The sequence below is a fragment of the Anopheles arabiensis genome, chromosome 2 (genome assembly GCF_016920715.1).
Source record: "Anopheles arabiensis isolate DONGOLA chromosome 2, AaraD3, whole genome shotgun sequence".
Classification (NCBI taxonomy): domain Eukaryota; kingdom Metazoa; phylum Arthropoda; class Insecta; order Diptera; family Culicidae; genus Anopheles; species Anopheles arabiensis.
The window spans coordinates 49324791-49347111 of NC_053517.1; the positions used below are offsets into that span (position 1 = coordinate 49324791).

General features: G+C 42.2%; 1 protein-coding gene across 5 annotated transcripts in view; it reads right to left on the minus strand.

Moving 5' to 3' along the window:
* LOC120897606 overlaps nucleotides 1-22321 on the minus strand; it is a 55552-nt gene that overhangs the window by 10688 nt on the left and 22543 nt on the right. For all 5 annotated transcript variants that reach the window (XM_040302601.1, XM_040302603.1, XM_040302600.1 and 2 more), the window contains one exon: nucleotides 11624-11727. In XM_040302601.1, the coding sequence (XP_040158535.1) occupies nucleotides 11624-11727 (104 nt within the window). The remainder of the gene's footprint in view (nucleotides 1-11623; nucleotides 11728-22321) is intronic.

Consider the following 22321-nt stretch of genomic DNA (forward strand, 5'->3'; position numbering starts at 1 on the left):
TGGTGATATCCATGCTATCGGTGTATTTACTGTCATTGAAAAGGCGTGTTGCTCCTTTTCCTGTATGATTGCAACAAATAAACAACTCAAGATGTCCTTCAGCTATGTATTTGTTTATGTAGAATACTTCCCTTGGGAAGTGACAGGCTAAGGACGCAACCACTAAATCACTACACACTTCAGCTATACAATTCCTTTAATACCATCGAACGTGTGCGCTTGGAAGTATCGTATCTGAATCAAACGGTCGAATTGACAGTTTGTTTAGATTCGAACCACTACCGAGCAGCGGGAATAGAACGGGCAGATGTTTGTTTATATCATTCCTCTGTCTTGTAGTTTGTCTTTGTTGCCACATCTTGCACATATGACAAAACATACACGGCTACCTACGCGATCATGCTTTCTCTGTGGCCATTAGCGATCGGTAGCGCCAATTTTATTGCATGTTTGGTGTGATGACCAGGTCATCGTTAAGTGCTGCCTGTGTATCCTCCCTATCTCTTGCTGTGGAAGATTTGCGCCTCTTTGAACAGCACAGGTGGCGAGAGGGAATGATCTGACGGGAGTGGGTTTAAAAATACATTCATTCTCAGAAGCCTCGAGCTGTTCGAGTGTCGCGTACGGAAAGAATTATGCGGCGACGCGCGTGTCGGTGGTTGCGTACTAACTTGCAGGCAGAAACAACAAAAAACGCCCACAACAATGCAGGAAGAAAAAGCTAACAAATGACAGATCAAATGTGATGTGGCCTCATGCAAATGCGGAAAAACAGCAGCGACCAATGGGTAGGCGGAAAGAAAACGGACCGCGGGCACAAATTCAAGTTCAATGTCTGGTTCGCGTGCATGCGATAGAAGTAGCGTGGCCGCAGCGTGTAGCCATCGTGGGCTGGTGGCTATCTGGGTTGGTCTCTGATCAAAGCGGGTAGTGTGACATATGTGACCTCTTTGATGAAAGTACCACCAGAAAGTACCGACATTTTTCTCTCGCTTCATCGTCCACGCAGGGTAAGAGGAGAACCTCCTTGCGCAAGCAACATTTCCTGTTGTGACTGAAAGACTGCTTACGCAACGGCACGCATGTTTATATTGCGCGTGACTGAATTGTTCGACTGTCGGCTCGTTTCGGCCATTGGGGATCTACGGGCGGAGAGGTTCGGGTTAGAATTTGCACAAAAATTTGCTCACACCGTTCGAGAAAACACGCAGTGCGCAGATTTTCATGGGCCAGGAAAATCGAAGATTATTGAACAACTGCTTGTGCGAATTTGCCGACCCACTGCGTATTAGCACGCGCGAGAGGTCAACGATCGCACAAAGTGTGTGAAGCATGAAATTCGGGGTAAATTGCTATTTTTCTAAACACGGAGCAGCCAAATTATGGTACCCGAGGTTGGTGAGGAGGAAATTACAAACATTCACTAAGCCGCCGGTATGTTTACACGATGTATTTTAATTGAATGGCAAATGAAACGTGAATGGTGAAGAGGGATTAATTAGGTGAACTTATTTATAGTTGAATCAGATATTCTATACATTATTTTAGAAGTCTTTAGGCAGGAATGTGAAACTAGGCTTTTCCATGCTTTTCAATAGCATGATAACAATCAGTATATTTCTTCCCTGTATTAAGTCATCACACCAAACGATTAGAACGTCACTGTAAGATATTATACCAGAAGCATTCCAGGAGTGTATCAAACCGGTGGCATCTTTTTCTGGGATGAATCGAAATGAGAACGAATAAAAAAAAACAAAACTGTTTAAAAACTTTGATATAATTTATGACTTCTGCTGGAACACGTTGCATGCGATACTTCCCAGGCCACGCGAAGCAGAGAAAGGTTCCGCGCACAGCTCCGCCAGAATTTGTTCCACACTAACGCTCGGCATGGGTTCCTGGAGGACATCGGCTGTTAATTATGCTAGGCGTTTCGTTTAGACATTTTTTTTCGTTTTCTACATATTATGATAGGATACATTTTTTTTCTCATTCACTTGACTCAATAGAAAGAATGCAACTGAGCGTTGGAAACGGAATGGTTCACCCATTTCCCCGCACCAGCCCGTCGTTTGCTTCAGCAGCGACAAATCTTTATCAAATCATTTGCATCCCGCGGAAGGCTTTATCCAATGCCAGCCCGAATGGGTTTTTGAGGTTAACCGAGGCCAATGAAAATGGACGGGGTCGCGAAGGGCACACTGCCGTAAAAAAACGAAGCCTGCGGAATGATTTATCGATTCTGGCTTCTCCAGGTGCCAGTGTTTGAGCTGGGCCCGTTGTACCAATGCACCCCAATTCGATGGGCCACCGATGGCGCCATGTACCACACGGCGTTCAGGACGTTACAAATGAAGAGAATAAAATGAAATTGAATTTTAATGATGCTTAAAAACTTTAGTGACTTCTGGTACGGCACAGAGCGAAAGGGAGGACGCATAGCACAACTAACAATCTTCCATAGCACGCTTCCCATAGCGTATCGAATTCGATCAACTTCATCAAACCTTGGCTAATGAAATGTTGTTATTGCTCGGGTGCTAAATTAGGTGATGAGTTTAGCTACGATTGGATCATTTGTCGCTGCAAAAATGAAAAATCGTTCTTTTTTTGAATCAAGGGGAAGGCGGAAAAATAAACATATTCAAAATATTTGAACATGAAAAAACACACTCACACACATACTCTCGTTGACGGTGCGTTGCATTAGGTTTGGAAATTGATTAAAGACTCCCTAAAAAAATATCAAATAGTGATGCGTTAATGTGACTGACAAGTTAAACACAGAAACCTCTTATAGCGCCATTCGTTTTCGAAACGAAGAAAACGAAGCTTACGCGAGAAGGCTATAACTTAGGAGAGTAGCAACAACGACGGACAACAACAACAACAAAAAGACAACGTGCCGGAACTGAATGGAACGATTGTATTTGCGGTACATACGCATAAGACTTCGCGCACTATCGCTACAACCACCACCGATGCACTTGAAGCGCATCATTAAAACTGGATTAAAATAGGATTACACGTATTTAAACCCAAATAAATCCATCAACATACATCAGACGAGCGTGCGATAGGGGCCACGTGAAGTGTACCCTACCGAAATGCAGGCCGCACCCTAAGGCTCTGCTTGCCTCTGGGTGTCAACAAAACATGCTACATGCACACACCCAAACCGTAACACAACAAGATTCACCCGGCGAGCCTTTGCGCCCTTACGGGCGCTATGAAATGGAAGGGCGCTCAACAAAATTAACATATCAACTTTTCCACTTTTCCCGTCGTGAGGGGCTTTTCCCGGTCCGTTGTGCGATGCATTGCTGTATAGCCGTGGGTCACGGCACTCGATCCCTTCAGAATTTCAATTACGCGCAGTGTTGGGCGAACAATTCCATTCAAATACGGACAGCGATACGGCTTGCGGTTGCGGCCTGCCACAGGCGCGGAAAGCAATGTCAAACACATGTTTGAATTGTTTAGATCTTTGGCTGCTCCTTAAAAGTACTCGTTTCCCCATTCGTTGCATTGAGTGAATTTCGATGGTGATGCTGCGAGCTGTGGAAACATTTCGGGCTGATCGCACCTCGTCATAGACAGCCTGTGTTGTGAATTTTTGACCTATAGAAAAACAAACAAATCCTATGTGCGTTGCTCTAGGGGCTGATCAACACATTGTACTCTTCAGAAAATGTGGTTAGAAAATGTGTAAAAATCGCTCCCGGAATAAGCTGTATGGCGATAAACTACAAACAAACAAACCGCAGCATTGTAACTGTTCTAGTGGGATGAAAACGAAACGATGTGTTGTTGACTTCTTGTCCTATCGGCACACTTTGTAATGAGAAGAACAGAGTCTTTGGGCAAGATGAAACCCAAGAGGAACAATACAAGAGTTTAGATTTACGGGGCTATAAAACACCCACAAAAACCGAGTGTGAGCAATCTAAACGGCAATCAAAATTCACTTCTCGGTCTAATTTATCAAACTACAATCCCCGTCGGATCATCACAATACATAAAAAATAATCTACACAAGGTGGCATGCGCACTATCTTCAGCATAAAGCATGAACTTGATACCTTCCCCAGCGAGTTGAGCGTGCGTGTGCGGTCACGTATCGTGTTGCGGATTTGGGAATCTTGGCCGCAGGTCAGACCCAGACGAAAAGCGAACGGTGTGATAAATGATTGAACGATTGTGGTGGACAGACGTGGTGCGTGAACCATACACTTTTGTCATGACGGCGGCCCAGTTGAGACATCAGTCTGTCAGGATGTGTTAAAGTGGCCATTCGATTGTTTGAAATTAATTGGGCTGTCGGTGAGTCCAACTTCGCGGTGGTTCGTTTTGCGTGACAGATAGACACCGCCAAGATTTACACACTACACGCACGGACAGTGGAAACGTCTTCATTTGGATTCGAATAAAGGTTCATGCGGAAGAGCGAAGGCTGAAATACTTGCTTCTACGTCATCTACCTTCAAACACTAAACAAAGGCCTCGTCACAAACCTGCGTGTCACGTGCACGTCTAGACGAAATCTGTCTTCGGTTCCTGGAACATAACGGGAGCAAAATTCACTACTGCCTTCTAAGATGCATCATTTTGCATCTTCCCGCTAGCAGCTAGCCAGCTTCTCACCACTTAATTAAGCGAAGATTAATGTGCTTCTTCAGAATGGATCACCGTGTCACGTTTGCAGCACACGCGCAAAGCACGTCCATAGCTAAAACGTAGATCTTTGGCATTTTGACGCCTTTATCCATCGCACCTCCAGCACAGCGTTTGGGGGTTGATTTGATCAAACGGCATGATTAATTGATGCAGATTTGTGCAGGCAGCTCTTGAGCGCCGTCTAACGCATTCGTCTTCTGCACAAAGCCACGGTGCCGGTGGCGTTGGCGTGTTTGACTTAAGGTGTCGCTGTGCCCGGAGCAGTCCGAAAGTATTTTCAAGTCCAAGTCCAAATTGGTCAGTGCTGACAAGAATATCACGGCCAGGTTCAGACGTTTCGCTTTGGTGACAAATTCTTCCCGTGTCGCTTTCAATCGTGTTCGATCGCTGTTGGAAGAAGAAAATGGTGTGTCGCAGCATGCATTCCAAAAATTAATTTAGCAGCTGTCCCAAAACTGAGCGCGATGCGCTAACGGCCCACGGCATGGCAACCGGCTGGATGATACGGGTGCGAAGGCGTCAACACTCGCGATCGGCTTATCTCAATCTTCTACTTAATTAAATCCATGTTGGGTGTCGCGTTCGATTCCGATCGATTGACACGTCGCAGTCGAGTGGGTTTTGAAGCAGCATCCCATCAATCGCCGTTGAGTGCCTGTAAGCATCACACGATTGTGCTCTGATTCAGTGAACATCCGGAAACGCAACGAACGGTGATCAGTTACCCTTTTTGCTTTGTAGAACATTCAATCAAACTGCCAGCATCACGCACAATGTAGCGAGAGCACCAGCGGGAATGATCGAAACGCGGACGCATTCCGTTGGAAGCTACAGTGTGGACCTGATAAATGTAATATTCCTTCTAATGAACGTAATGGACATCATTTGGTTCGATTTCTTATTATTGCTGGATTCGTGCCTTTGCTTCCAAACTATTCCCGGTGGGAGAGAAAGGTTCTGTCATTCCTTTCTCGCCTTTCGCCGTTGGTCGGGATGTTCATATGACAAGATTAATAACCATTGATTTGGTGGATAGTCTTTCAGAATGCTCGCACACAAATGCACTCACATACACATCCAACATTGTGGTTGAAGATGTAACTGGCTGCTGGAGATCGGTTAACCTCGGATGGTTCTCAGCCATCTCTTTTTCGCTGAAAACAGTTATTTTGATAAGCACTTAAAATATGTCCCACAATTTTATTAGCTTCAAACGTGACATGCAAATTTTTTAGCTCATATTGATGTGTGTGTGTTTTTTTCAGTTTTGTGCTGGCCACTGTCTCATATCATCCTCTTCTACCCAGCCCATACGCAGTGCCGAATCAAACCGGTCCGAACCGACGTTTTGTTATCTTGCGCTGGTGGGTCTTGTCATTTATCAGGCACCATCCGCACGATGCCACTCGGAATCTCGGTCTCAGTCTCTTTCTGTTGTATGCCTCCGATGAGACACATTCTGTGGCCCGTCTAGAGCAGGAACTGGTTCGATTGTCATAATTGATATCGATTACAGCGCGAGCTCCGAACCAGGGCGTTGCGTTGTGATTGCTTTTCTCTCCTTTCACGCGACCGTTAACAGCTTTGTCAAATATTTCGAAGAAAGAGAAAACGGTACTGAACCAGCACGCAAACCAAGCCATGGTCTCAAGGTCTGGCCGGTTTGTCCCTGTCGGTTCGTCCTGTACGCATGCGTCCATCCCTTTTGCCTGACGAACGGTTGATCGGCTTTTTTTGTACTGTACAGGGGAACAACAACAAAAAAACGGAAAAGTGACAGAACTAACGGCCGTGACATGCCGCTCTTGGAGGTGCGGCCGTTGGCTGGCACTTGAAAGTGCTAGAATGTCGCACAAGCCACACTGGGCGATACGGAGCGATAGTGTGTGTACAGGCCAAGCTTTATCAGGTTAATGATGTTAATCAATATTATTAACACTTGTTCCATGTGCAGGAAGTGGATTGATGTCGCGATATGTACCACGCTGGAGCAATTGTCCGCTTCGAAGGTTTACAGCACATGAACGCTTCAATTGCATCGTACTAAATGCGTTTATATTTTTGTGATTTATATCGGTGATGCGGCAGACCTATAAAATGTGACATAGGTTATATATTTGTTAAAATATTACCTACAAAATGTGAGTCATTACAATGACATGGAAACTAAAATAAGATGCATCTAATAACCATCTACTGTAGCCCGACCTTTCACTTGCTCTCTGTTTCTTTGATGTGTGTTAAGCCGCCGGTGATATTACACAGTGCAGTAAATCAAAGTGGCGAATCGTTCCTTTGAAGCAAACGCATTTTCAGCTTAATTTTGTTCGATCACATGCCGTCATAACGAAGATTTTTATGGTTAAAGTGAAAGGGGCTTAATACATCGATCATAAAACGTTTCTCTTGTTCGTCTGTAACGGGAACATAATGTCCTGAGGAAACTGTGCTACGTTTTGTGCTGGAGATTTCGTCGGTGCCGTGAGCAGAACTTCTTGTTAATCGTGTAGCAAAATGTTAACGTAAAATGTTGATTGAGAATTTTGAGATCATTACTTAGAACATTTCAAAATCAGGTCGATCTGTCCCTGAAAGCAATATCTAAAGGTTTCTTCAATTGAGACCGTAAGCCAAACGGAGTTTAATTATAATATTAAATGCTCATTCTTGCTTCTAACCCTCTTTTTGCTGTCAGTCGATCGACGTCTCCATTAAGAATATTCTCCATTTTCGATGGCTCTTGTCCATTTCATATGTCTTTGGGAACTGGACAAGGGATACCGATAACCATGAACCACCGTTGCTGGCTTTAGCCTAGCATTAGTCACGCTAATCAAGTGTAAGCTTAAGGTCCATTTCATTAAACGGTATTCGAAGACGCACGCTTTTAATTGATTTCGATTTCCAGAAGTAACGCTCGCGTGGCAAGTGCCTAACACAATCCGGGACCGTAACATAAGCCTAAGTTTCCCAAGAAACTTAACGATGCGTCGTCCCTTGGTAGTCGAAGGACCTTTTTTTTGTTTCGTTTTGCGGCATAATGCTCCCATAAAGATATCAATTTCAATCAAACGCTTCTGCTGCTGCACGGAAATTCTAAGACTAGACATTATGCGCCACTAGCAACTCCAGCACCCGGTTATTGCACTTGTCGCTGGGACACTACTAATGCGAATGAACTCTACTGTTCACCATCGCGCTAGACTACGCTTAGAAGTTGTCAATCATCATTTAAGGGTGCGCCGAATCAAAAAATTGTCACCCTTCGCCGGTGAAGTGCTAGACAATCAGGGGAGGAAAAATACGAAATGCATCCCGTTGGCTTCAAGCGACCACCACCAGAGTAACCAGGAACGGGCAAGCGATATGGCTCATCACACGATTAATATTCTAATCTTCCTGTGTGCATGCCACCAGTTTCCCTCTGCCTTTGGAAGTTACATCTCCAACGTTGATGATCTATGTGCCCGTCCATCCACACGAGAGCGAAAGTTTAGAGAAAGTCAAAGAAGTCGAGCCGGCTGTGATACGAACACGATTAGGCCGTGAAAAAATCAGCTCGATCGGCCAGCAGGGCTGAACCGAAGCTATCTCAACACTAATTCAGAGTGACAGAGTCACTCGACTGCGTTCCGAACACAGCCAGTCACACATTCGTTCCACCAAATGCAGTTTGACGTAGCTGGCGGCATTGTCCTCATCAACGGAGAATTGTTTAAATTAAGCGACTGTCATAACTGTTTCGGTACTTTCGGTGTACCGTTGCAGTCAATCGAGCGAAGCAAATTGATGTGGTATAGCATTTTTTTTCTCTCTCGAGAAGCCATCGGAAGCTTTAACGCTACAAATTGAAACAAGACATAACAGTGATCATCAGCTTAATTAGTTGTGCAATAAAATTTATAAATTTAATCCCTTTTGCAGCTTAGCGTTCTCAATGGTTCTTGTCGTCGAAAATAACATGGAAATCATCACCAGTAGGCAAAGAGAAATATTCATTTATTGCACTTTATACGTCCAAAGAAAGTGAACTCTTTCCACTGAGAGAATCGTAATGCCGTTTTGAGAGAATTAGTCATTCACTTTCTATTAACGCTTCATAAAACAGAAACAACGAGTTTTACGATGGCCGTTACTGATTGCCCGAATAAAGCGATACAAATCATTTCGAGTGTGATGTTTGTATATGCTTAATTGAATCAATAAAAATGTACATCCCATACGGATCACAGAATAAAATTGAACAGGGCCCTTTGCATGCTTTCACCAAACACCAAGCCAACAGTGCATTCGGTTGCATTAATTTATGCACTACGAGGGTGTTCCGGTTGGCTTGCATTAGCTGCAGTTGATAAGGGTTGCCGGAGAATGTTTCCGTGACAGATTTGATTTTTTACGACCGAAACTAGGAGAACGGCACTGACGGTACACATACCGAAGAAAGTATCCCAATTTGTCCCACTCTCAGCACATTTACATTGATGGATTTATCACATGTCTTCGCGAAAGGAGGTTGAGAACCGAAATCAGCTCCGAATATTGTATCAACACCGTTAAGCTGTCTTGACACACGTACCGCGTGTGCGACTGGACCGGAGTTTATTTTATTAAGATGGATGAACTTTCGGACGCTGGAATGGGCGAGAAGTTGAATCGGTTCCGAAATTGTGGCAATTTGTCAGCCACGCGTTGAGTTCGGAAGCATACAAAGCAGAAACCTATCTGCAGCGTAGTTCCCAGCTAGCGGTTCAACAACGATCGTAGCAACTTTCACTTTCTTTCTGCAGTCTTCACCCGCCCGCTGAATGTTGAGGCTGGTACCATCCTACTATTGATGTCCCATTTTTGGACATTAGCCATAAGCTGTCAGATGTTTCACGGTAGTGTTGTGTGAAAATTGGTCAACATGAAGTGTGTACGGAAGCTAATCGATCTTCAATATGTGTGGAATGTGTTACATGATCAAAATGGGGCTCGAGCAGTAGTCACCCGAAAATCCACTTTTTTACCTCCCCTTTTAAGCAGAAGTTCAATTATAGTGTACAGCTTGTTTCGTTTGCTACTGCAAAATATGCATTGTTAAGTCGAACATCACAACACAGTAGAAAAGTGTGTTGACTCTCACGACCACTTATGCAAGACACGCTATCTTTTCGTTTTTAAATGGACACAACATTACATACAACAACACTCATGGAAACTCTCGCCATTAGAAGACATGCTGCTTCTGCAGTAAAACATCTCTTCTTCCATGAATATTTAATGTATGAGATACCAACTACGCACGGCAAAAGGTGTGAAAACTCATTTTCATACCATTTTCCCTCAGTGAGTACCGATAAACAAAGTTTGCAAAATTAAATGTCCTTTCCACTAATACCGGTGTAACTTGTGCGCCACAAACAAGACAAACGCTGTCAAGGGCAGCAGCAAAATAAAGGAAGCAGCAAGCGGCTTAACGCACGGGTGGGAATTGTGATAGGTCAAAATGACGGAATTAAAAAGTGCTCGCTGTGCTCATACCAATCTCAAACATTCGTGGAAAAGGTCACTGACCTTTCGAGGGGCATGAAACATCCGTGTCTTGTTCGTGTGCGAAAAAAAAATCGAAGGTGAAAAGGAACCCCGAGAAAAACCAACCTGCAGTGAGGCGGAAAGTGTACCGAACAATCTGCCGACCGACCAGCCGGCCGGCCGGCTTTCTTTTGTCGCCCGAAAGCCGAAACAGGCATGGGAAATCTCGACCTAAAGATAAAGAGCAAAGCAACACGCAGGCGGGTGCCGAAAGGAAAACCGGTCCGATCCTGAATGAATATCCCCAGCGGTGGATGGGTCCTTTGGGCCATTATCTGAAATTAAAACACGCTTCAGCAAGAACCACTCGAATGGGCATCGTGGCGTTAAGTCGGGTCGGGGACTTCATCAAGGAAGTTTTGGTACGAAGTTGTTACCATTTCTCAGGAGTTACTCAGGGGACAGGATTCAAAGTGTAAAGCAGGCTGGGGAAGATGCGCATGGACGTAGAGTGGGAGCAAATTCAGGAATGTCGTTGTTTTTTTCTCTGTTTTCTCCCGCTGCGCTGGGATGCTAGCTCCGGCAGGACTCTCCAAACACGGGCCGTAATGTCTAGGGTCCGGAGGCGTCACCAAGGTTTATTGATTTCTAATAGCTCAGGCACGGTATTCTACACTACCGTGGTATCAGACATAAATTAAATCCTTTTTTTTCTTCAAAAATCTTTACAGCCAACAAAAATCAGTGAGATTCAATTCTCAGCTCCCTTTCCCGCGAAGTATCGAATCCCTACAAATCCCATCGATGAGATGAAAGACTAATAAAGCGTGTTTGGGAGAAAGAATAAACGGGGCAGGTTTGATCAAACATTTAGATTGAAGATAAGCGCCCAATTGATCTCGGGTCGGGAACAATAGAGGCGAATGCGTTGAAAGGCACTTACAAAAACTGTTGGTGGCGCCTCAGCGCGAGGAAAGTAGTCCCGAGGCTGAAACAGCGTTAGTGTCTCGACGGGAGGAATTAATTTAAAGCTACTCAAGTACATTATGTTTAGATACCGAAGCCGTTGTCGAAGTATCTTGATCAAATGGATTTTGCGAAGGTTTTGCAGCAGAATTTCTCTCAGTGAGTTAAACACTTTTTGTACAATCACTTGTATGAAATTCTTCTTAGAAAATATTTTGATTTAAGCGTACTGATATATTACACAACACTGCGAGATATGCACTGGATTATCCTAACTAACTAGATTAAATATGTACTGGGAACAAAGGGAAAAGCAAATATCCGACAACAGCGTACCATTAGCTCCGTGTAGCGCCACACTTTACCTAATGAACTTCTAATCAATACGAGAACCGGTATGATAATGAAGCCGACTGCTATCGGTGTTGTGTTCCTGCGTTGCATCTTGTCGTACTGTACTTACCGAACCGTAGACGCTACCGCAGGTGTCCATGCAGAGGAATAGGCACGTCGCTACAGCTTGAATTTTGATCTGCCCTATCCCGACGGTTGTCCGCTGTAGAATCGCTGCAATGGTACGGAAAAACGGAGACCAAAGAGGAGTTAGGCTAGCATAAAATAAACTGACATCTTGTAACTCATTAATATATTATTCCGAGTACTTATAGTATGCTACTATATCACCATACCATTTCACTTTTATGAGCTAATCTTATGGTAAATCCAATGAAAAGGTTTGCAATTAATCCCTGTTGAAGAAGACGCGTGCATAAGCTTAGCTTGCCTCTTCTTCAAAACGTCAGCACAAAAACGGTGCCGCCTTATCGACCAGTCGGTGTCCAGTGGCAATTCCACTGCACTCTGCTACCGAATACGATTACAGTGCAAAGTCATCAAACGGTGCTACCTGCTAGACGGCACGTTCTCACGGCACTGTGCAAAATGTGCAGCGTTGTCGGTCACTTGAGCGGAGGTCGTAATTCCCACCATGACGTACTATCCGGATGACGTTGCATCAGTGAGCAAAATGTGAGTGAGCAAATGTAGTGGTATTAAAAAAAAACAAACAAACTGCACCAGCGCGATATGGACAGTTACAATACGCAACAAAAAAAACTCACAAATACTAATAACCTGCCCCTGTACCGTTTCACACCCATCATTACTCAGCGAACGAATTGGTTGCGACTTTAGGGTAGGTCAGTTCAGTTTACCGTGGAAGGTAGTGTCATTGGAGGATTTTTTGGTGCATTGTCTGTTGTTAGACAGCCGGTTTTTATTTCACCCAATGTCACACCCCCGTCCCGTGTGGGGTAGAGTTCTTATCGCACGCGTACACAAAAGCGAACAAAAAATGCATTTCCGTGGCGCATGCGCTTGCAGACACGCGACTTTCAGCAAACGATTGCGCAATCCAGTTGCGTTTTTTTTAAGGGGGGGGGGGGGGGTGAGGGGTTGTAACGAAATGATTGATGGTTTCATTCGCGTAGCACTGGATGTTAAGTGAATTAATGCGATTATGTATACAATGTATAAAATGAAACTCATCACACTCCCATTCACTTTGGGCGGCATAAACGTGACCGAAGTGGAATAATGCAATTGTTTGTTTTAAAATAAAATTTTGATTGATTTGCATGATAGTGTGTTTAATCGTGTCAATCGTCATTAATTGATAACAATGAATCGTAATAATTCGTCCAGTATATCTATACTTTGAAATATTTGTTATTGTTTATTCCTCTTTTTTGGTAATTATGTTTATGTACGACGAATTGATTAATTAAAGATTTAAATTTTTAATCGATCGAAATTACTAGATCATTCATTTCTCATGGCGTAACATTCAGCTAATAAATCCAAAATAATCAATCAATTCCTTACACGTTCTGTTCCGTTTGCTTATCCGTCTCATTCGGTACTGTGTACACCACGCTTCGTTACGCTATGATGCGTTATTTAATTGTTTCTAATAGACAGCTCCCTGATGACGCTATGGCGTCTATGCTATTCTAAGACGGGTATGAAACTCATGATAAATGAACAACATTTTTGCTGTAAATCGATTGATCGATAGGTCTGCGATATTAATTGTTGTTGATTGATTGCAAATAACCGCAATCGCATAATCGAACGATTCTTTTCAGGAATGTTTCTTCGTATACGCACTGATAGTTTAAAATAGAAGATCGATTTTTAGTGTTGCCTGCAGAAAGATTCCTCGTTAATCAAGGAGTGGATTTTTTATCGATCTTTAGTGTCATATTTTGAACCATTTAATTAACCCCTGGTGTCACGCACCGATAACCACAACGAATAAACTATGACATTACTAATTTCTTCGTAAATTATTATTTGGCTGTATAACTCGTTCCCCTGCATAAAACATGCACACACCACCCGTTTTTCCATATTTTCGAATAATTATGCGTACATACACTGCACACACTGCATGCACGATCAACAAGCCAAGAAGTCACACACGCACGTAATTTAAAATGTCCACAAATTGATAAATTACTAAATTGCATGTCATTTCATCTCGATCTGAGGCACATTTTGGGACGTACTTTCGCTTGAGTTTCGTGTCGCCTGTCGCATCGGATCGATCGCCAACGGTGTCTACCTAGTTAGTTTTTTATGGTGGAAACATTTTCAACACACCTTTCGTATGGCTTCCTCCCGTTTCGTTTTACAATCACATCATGAATCATCAGAACTGATGCATTTTTTTAAAATCCTCTCTCCTTTCACACTATGCTCAATTGGAATTATCAGTTGACTCCATCGTTGGGATATCTTTGCTGTCGGCGGAATGTATAAGGTCATTCTTCAGGATTGTTTTCGAATAAATCCAGTCCAGAAACATCATAATTAGAGTGCTAATCGATTGCTGCGCTTCAGCTAAAGTAGTTGACAGCAAATGGCAAGAAACGAAATCGATTACTTGGAACTCAAGCCTGTAAATCTGACAAATGTATTAAGTTACTTACACGAATATTTTTCCATTTTTAACTGTCATACCTACAAACTACAGCAGCTAATTTGGAGGTAGCTACGCTTGAAGCAGTTAACAGGTTCCTTTTTTCAAAAGTAAAATGAAAAATATCGCACAATGTCAAAGATCGCATCGCATTCGTTGCTTTAGTGGGCGTTAATTGGTATAAAAGTGCATTAACCTGCTACATCGTGTTTAATGTTAAGTTAAGCCTTGTGGCATGATTCTGTGCAAAGAAATATTGTGTGGAGGCCAAAGGAATGGTATTTTAAGCGTTCCATAAAAGAGTGCATAATCCAAGAATCGATTGATTTGCAGACCTTCAGCAAGCTGGAGGTGAACACTTTAATTTTTTTTCGCACGATGATGCCGACGATTTGTACGATGATGATGATGATGATGATGATGATGAAGGTGCGAAAGATAGTCCCAAACAGGGAAACAAAATAAAATTACGCCTGTGAAACATCCGGAGGGGACGGTGATCAGAGCATATCCAACCGGCCAACCGGTAAATTGATGCCTTCGGCCCAGTGTAAAGGTGCCGTTTAAGCATTTAAACAGCATCGTTTACTGGGTGGAATTCATGTGCAAAAGAAAGCCCGCAACAAATGGAGCGTATCGAAATTATGTAATTATGGCGAATGTCTTACTTCACGCCCAACGAAACAGTTCAAGTTGATGCTGCAGATGCACTTACGGGTGCAATACTTTGCCACATTGCGATCACTTTCCATGGAGTTTATAATTGATTGCAGTCTTTAGTGTAAAAAACAAAAATGCGTTCTTGTGGAAAGGTTTCAAGTTACTCTGGAGGTTAACAAAATTTCAATTTTGATACTTTACTTTTTTTTATTTTGATACTTTGCAAGGAACTATGTTTCCGAGAACCCCATGTGGGTCAGTAGTTGCTATCAGTTTCACCATTTCACTGCACTTTCGCACTTTCCTGCTTGATTGAGCAGAGAATCGTTAGATGCTGCTCCTTATCATCAATTCACACCATACACGCGGTGGCAACATTGTTGCAGCAGTTTCCATCCATCCGCTGGTTGGCTCAGCACCTGACCTCAACAGCGTGCGAATGAATGGTGCCAACGGTAGCGAAAACCTACAGTGTACTCATCGTGAGTAATTATAGTGCGATGAGCAATGTAAGACGGAACAGGCACACGGACCAGACACTATAGCCAAGCAAGTCAAGGTATAATGCGTCTTTTCGTACCATAAATCATCGAACCGTGCTTGTACTTACAAGAGACGCCATCGGAGAGAATTCACAATGTACCTCCTTCCCGAACGACGACAAATTTATTCCAGCAAAAGATTTCGCATAAACGCTCAAGTGAGTTGAAAACTCAATTCATGTTTCATCTCTCAACATTGCACCAGAGTAACTATTAGTTGCATCAATTTTCACTGATTCCACATTAAGATTTTTTTTGCGTGTCCTCAGTATGGAAGATAAATGATAATTATTTACCACCAATTTCGGTCATGAATTGTTGCTAGCCGCTGGGAATTACGTATTTTCCCGACTTCAAAAGACTTCAAAAGGTGACCAAAAAGCGATGGGACTGCCTCGTTTTAATAATGTCAATCGGGATTAAGTGCTTTTTTGGTAACTAGTGGTGAGTTAACTAACGGAATATCGCGTGAGGTGCATTTGTTTAAAATGTGTTTTTTTTCTTTGGCTTCCTTCCTGCTCGTTCGCCGATTGATCCAGCCGAAGCAAAGGTGGGCAAGGAATAATTTTCTAAATTACATATCATTTCGCCCAGTCAGTTCCTTTCACGGCTTGTTTTGTGTACTTTTCCCTAATTGTTCCAGTGCGAGTACATGCATTAAGGCACGCAAAATAAACAGTGCTACCTGGAAGGCGCTCATTACGTACACCGATCAATTACCGTTGAAAAGAAAGTAAAAAACGTTGTGATCGATTGGTGGGATACAGTGAGCTCGCTAATAATTGTAATCGAAAGGGAAGAAATCCAAATACGGAGATTTAATGTGAGCATCAGTAAATAGGAAAATGATCCAAGCTGGTGATTCTACCAATCGTCAATCTTCGATGACGTGCAAAGTGCGTCTTCACTGATGGTCGCAGATTAATGTGAAGATGCAGCCAGCACCTTAGGCGACAATATCAAAGGTAGATCGTGGTAAACGACCAACCAGTCAGAGATATGCTAATACATGTGAAGGAAATATGCTTGAATACGGTAGGTACGGCGCGATAAAAGTGTATCGGCAAGCATCATCTTCCTCAACATCCGATCAGCACGATCGAGTGCCTTCGAGCATTGTTGGTGCACTTGACCAATTTAACCAATTTACCAACCAAAAACGAGCGTATAACCAGTTCCTTTTCGCTAAGGCTCTTCTTCTCTTTCACTTATTGACGATTTTTTGGCGGCTCGTTTTGGAAGTCAATAGCTTCAGGGAGCGGGTGTACTTGACGGTGTACACTGACCGAGAATGGTTTCAATTGGTTAAGCAGGACGTAACCTTAACCTTTGCATCCAACACTCTTCATGATCAACGGTAACGCCTGACGCAGCTGATCAATGTTCCTCGTGGACAGATTTTGTCGCCAACGGGTAGCAAAAACGAAGAAGACACGCAACTAGCTGAAGTATGCGCCAAAAATTGAACGCAATAAAATCATTTCACTTTTTATACGGCGCTTAAATATCCTGTAAGTAGCAGAAGGCATTCCAGACCTCAGTAAACCTTCTTGGACGATGCGTAATTGGTCGTGATTACCTTCGAAAGCAAGATTTCATGATCGTGATAAGTGAAATTGGCGCGACGATGGAATTTTCCCAACAGCGGTGGCGGTGATGCCACCATCCACGAAAGGAATTCTTGCTACGTTGTCAGAAAATCTCAGCTGCACGTGTAGCGCATGTTGGCCGTTTATATGTCTGATCTTTTTTCGGTGAGCATCGTTGCGTGTTATATTTTTTTTAAGCATGCGTTGTTTAAGGGGATACAAAAACTGTTTGAAGATAATTTTAGTGTTTTAAAACACAATAACTGAAAATAAAAATTCTTCATATTGTATTCTTGTTTAACGGCTGGTTTGTTACGACTTTATTACTGATTAATGCTATTTACTTATTGTGGCATATTTTTAACGTTAAAATTATTTTTAACCCAAGCAAATAAACATTTTATACCGTTTTAGTTCATAAGCCGAAAAAACAATGTTTTCTATTTATCCAATATGGATCCAGCCTTCGTATTTCATCGTTAAAAAACAACGTTTTTTTGTTTTCTTTAAGCTCATAAATTAAACAACTGTCAGTACATTCTCTACGGGGCATGCAATTGATGATGCCGCACTGTGGGTTGAGCACCTGAGACTTAAAGTAAAAAGACTATCGAAAATCGGAGAAATGTAATCGTTGGATTTTTGCTGCCATACAACTGTGAGAAAGGGTCAGCTTGGATTGGATGATTATCGTTCGTATGGAAATCGTAATGTAATAATGCACATTGATAGACATTGCGAATGTTGAGCATTAACAAAATTTTAATTTATTTTATTCCAAACCATGCTTTTTGTATTTAATTTTTTAGAGGAAATTATTATTTATTAAAATACATATTTACACCGTTTATTTCATGGGAAATAGATTTTAATAACAATACTGCTAAGTCCATCGTGAAAAATGGTCGAATTGCGAATGTGTATTATATAAAAATACGATTAATGTTTAACAATGTACATCCCTTTAACAATTTACATACAAACTTGGGTGTAAAACATAAAACAAAACCACAAGATTAATCAGAAACAACGACCAAACGTAATACAGGAGAGAATAGGTACATTAAAAAGAAAACGAAGAATTAACAGTAACAACGACAAAAACAGGTTAAAGAACACTTTCCGTTGTGGACTGGAGAGCAAGGAAATCCCGACCCCGAGTTGGCGTGTTGCAAAATTGAAATTTTAACCAAAAATACCGTTACACAGCATTAAGCCGATCCAAACGCACAGTCAAAGTGGCTTTCAGTAGGAAACGATGCAATCTTGCCGAACAACGTTTCACCGGCAAGGTGTCAGCTGAGTTGTGAGAGGCGTCGAACGTCGCCAAAAGATGGTTTGCATGTGCCTCATGAAATGTTACGTTTATTTATTTTAATGCTGCTCAAATTTGAGAAAAGTTTTTCGTGTCAGTTATTATGCTACTTTTTAAGCTACAGTTTTAAGAATTGCATTAGCCTAGCGCTTAGCACAAAATTTTGTGTGATAGTCTAAATTCATACATACATTTTAGCAATTTTCCATGGTTTATGAGTAATAGCAGAAATAGCATATAATCTCTGGGCTAAGCTACTATACAATCATGACAAAACATACGCTTAAGACAATACACAAGAATGCACCATAACATTGTTCTTACGCAAACTGCGCTTTCGCCGTGGGACGCTTATCGGTGGATTATGTTGCTAAATATTGACCCAACAAGATAATCCACCTATGCGCTCAATTATCAACCCACACACCCTGTACTGAGCATGCGTTAGCAGCGTAAGGAAAAGAAACGTAAAAGGGTTGAAACGGAATGCATACACAGACATTCAAAGGGTAGACCGGCGTTTGAGTGGCACTCAACCAGCCATAAAAGGGTCGCTTCACAGACAGCAGTAATTACAACGCATGCAAACAATGCTCAGATTACAGGTCATAAAGCATTAAAATATGTGTCACAACATTTGATGTTTGCCAGTGACTAATATGCACCTTTCGGTTCATGTCAATGGCAGTAATTCGAAGAACTGCGCTTAATTTGATTATGTGTAAATTAACTTTTTACAGAGAGCTATATATATACAAATATTTTGTTCTGGTCAATTACTAACTAAATAGTAAAAGCATGAGGAAACATATGTTTTCATAACTACTTTCAAAACTTACATTTCATGAAATAATAACACTTTTTTTATGTTTCATGGTTTGTTGCAAATATTGAATAATATTTCATAAATCACATTTCACAGCTTAACAAAAGCTTATTGACATCGTGAAGCAGCATGATTAATAATATTACATATTTCCTCTGTATTATACTTCACCCCTGAAAACAAAACAAAAACTATTAAATTAATATCATGAAAGATGTCAAAGGGTACCTTTTGTTGATAAAAACGTTTTATGACTGTTAGGAAAAGCAGCATTATTTCCGAATCGGGATTCCTTTCTTTTAAGCCCTCTACTCCGATCTGAAATGCCGTAAAGATCATCGCACAACACACACACAAATACGTATAAAGTCGCCGATAATCCAAAAAGCAATAAAATGTTGAATTCTGCTCCCGCGATAACGATGCTTCAAACTATCGAAAGAGGGCTGTTCGTGCCTTCGCGGTTGCTAGTTGATATCACAGCCCGTATCTTGTCAGTGTTTGAAGGCGACCCATGCTTTTGACACCGATCAAGGTTAGGGCAGAATATTATTTAAAGCCAGGCGCCCTCAATTCCCCATCAAAAGGCCTACACCATCGCTACACAACAAACAACGAACGGGACTGCTCCAGTTTTATTCCCGGCACGATTCTACTGTTGCTCCGAAAAATCGACTGTCTTTGCCTGTAACGGTTTAACAACTAATCGACCAATTTACATAGGTAATTAACTCGCAAGATAAATCCCCGCGGGTTCAGGTCAGCCCTCCCGGATGGGATATTTTATGGCCGCACAGAATGGGTGGATATCGTTTAACATGCACTTTCGATGCACGGTTCGTCGTCTAGTGTGCAATCGTGGCGAACGCAGAAGTCACCAGAAGCGGCTAGCGTCGCGTTCGTTTAAGGTCTGCTCCGGAACCGTGAATCAGCCTGTGGTTTGGGAAAGGGGAACTCCGATGTCCACCAATCAATGAGTCGATGAATTTTAAACAGGCAGCACGCACGTCCCCGGATTATGATAGCTTTCAGGTTCGGTTGTAATCGGAAGCGCCTTCGGCTAAGAAAACACGCAAATCGGCGCGTAGCCTATGGTCGAACAGTTTCATTTTGGAAATGTGAGAATCCCACGGGTTCCCGCTGTGCAATCAAAACCCTTTTCCTCAAATGGGCGGCCCGTTTAGGTGATAATGAATGATATTTGGGGTGAAATTAAACAGAAAATTATATCTACTCCCCCATGGCACCATAGTTGGGATTAAGTGAAGGTGAAGGAGGAGCGGAAGTTAGAAGCCTTCAGGTGACCCATCTTAAACGGCCAAACCTGAAAATATACAGAATTGAAGATTTGTATGCAAATCTGCCATTTGATAGCTCTGTGGCCTACGGCATGGGAAGATGTTTACAACATAGCAAATATATACCAATATTTGTCCGACAGTTCTTACTTAACTTTCAAAAGATGAATACATACACAACATTTTCGTTGATAAAAGATAACATGTCAAATAATGTAAAAATACTAAGCTTATTCTTATGATGTGCCACTGAAGAATATATCTTCGTAGAGTATTTCAAAAATCTTAAGTTGTGTTTTTGCATTTATATCACATTATTCACATCACGCTCCTATAACAACGAGAAAAAATAAATTATATTTATGTAGATTTGATGCAATTAGTTTATTTTACTAGAACCATATCTAATTGATAGCCCATTCAATGCAGCACGTTATCCCAGCATTCTCCTCCAAGTAGATGAACACATTGTCTGTATATTCTTTATGTGCTGATCATTATTCAACATTCCCTGGGGATTTTAATTATATTATCATGTGTGGAGCTCTCTTAACAAAAACTGCAACCCAAAAATGGTTTTTGTTACACGTTATATTTTTTCTCTGAAGTGTCTGCCACTTGAAATAAATTCTGGGCTAGGGGAATGAAACGCCAATAACGTAGAACGTACGACGGACACAAGAAACAATTTCTCGCGTGCGATGAGCTTCAAGAACTGGCTATTGCAGGCATCGCAAGTGTGCACGCAAATCGCTGCCCATTTTTACGCACCAGCAAAGCCGCAAATTGAATCCCCGAAAACGCCACAGGACTTTCAAGTGGCCACGAAGGAAATCAATAGACTTCCGATTACCATTCGTTCGGCTCGGTTGATATCGCTTTAGGCAAACGATAAGAAGGATGCACTTACGATTGTATAATATCTGCGTCTTAACCACAATCGGCTCAAACATCACGTGCAGGACAAAAAAGGCCGAAAAAGATTTGTTGTCCACGTTTTAGTATTATCGCTTCTCAAAAATGCCCCCTTATTTGATTGGCCAGCCAGGGGAAGCACCACAGGCAATCTGGATTGCCGGGCTTCACAGTCCACTTCCTTCCGTTCACATGCGCGAACATTACGCCACAGCAAGCAGGGGGATTATTTTGCGTATTCTCGGTTGCACGCACACGGGTGAGTTCGATGACCAATGGGTCAATTGTGACAAAAAATAATCTCGTCGGAATTTAAAAGTATGTTAAAGAAAAACGTCTCTAACCCACTCATTGCGATTGTGCGTTGTGTCTCGAAAAATCTAAACTCATATGAAGCCCAGAAGACGCTATGTAACGTAAGTGTCTGGGATGGTACTTTCGCTATGTGCGTGTGCGTTTACTTTCACGCTGGGAGGAAAGAGTGTGTGGGATACGGAAGCAGACAGGATGTGTTGCCGCGTGACCAGAGAGCTAGGCTAGGAAGAGCAACAACGCAGCGCCACCGAACGACCCGGCGCGTATGATTGACGGTCCGTTGACAGGTCGTCTCGGTCGGTAGGGGATACGACTTCGAGACATGGTATGTGTACTGTTAGAGTGCTGACAAATTTGCCAGAGAAATATGAATATAAACTGGTCGGTCATTGGTGGGTGGATGGACGATGTATATACAGAACATATTATTTGGAAAGTTGTAATGATAAAGAGAGGAATATTAAAAAAATCAAAGAGTCATGCATGGCAACAACATAAGCTTCGAAACAATATATTCAAACAAACATACTCAAAACTATACAAATATAACCACTGTTAGCTGTTCTCCTTCGGCAAAACTTCTCTATACCCAGCATCAAAACTAACTTCTAAGCTCGCACGGACCTAGAAAAGGCCAAATCTCTGCTTACCTTGACGTTTTCCTCACAGATTGACAGATTACATTTGACCAAATAAAAGGCTCAACTTTCATCGTAGT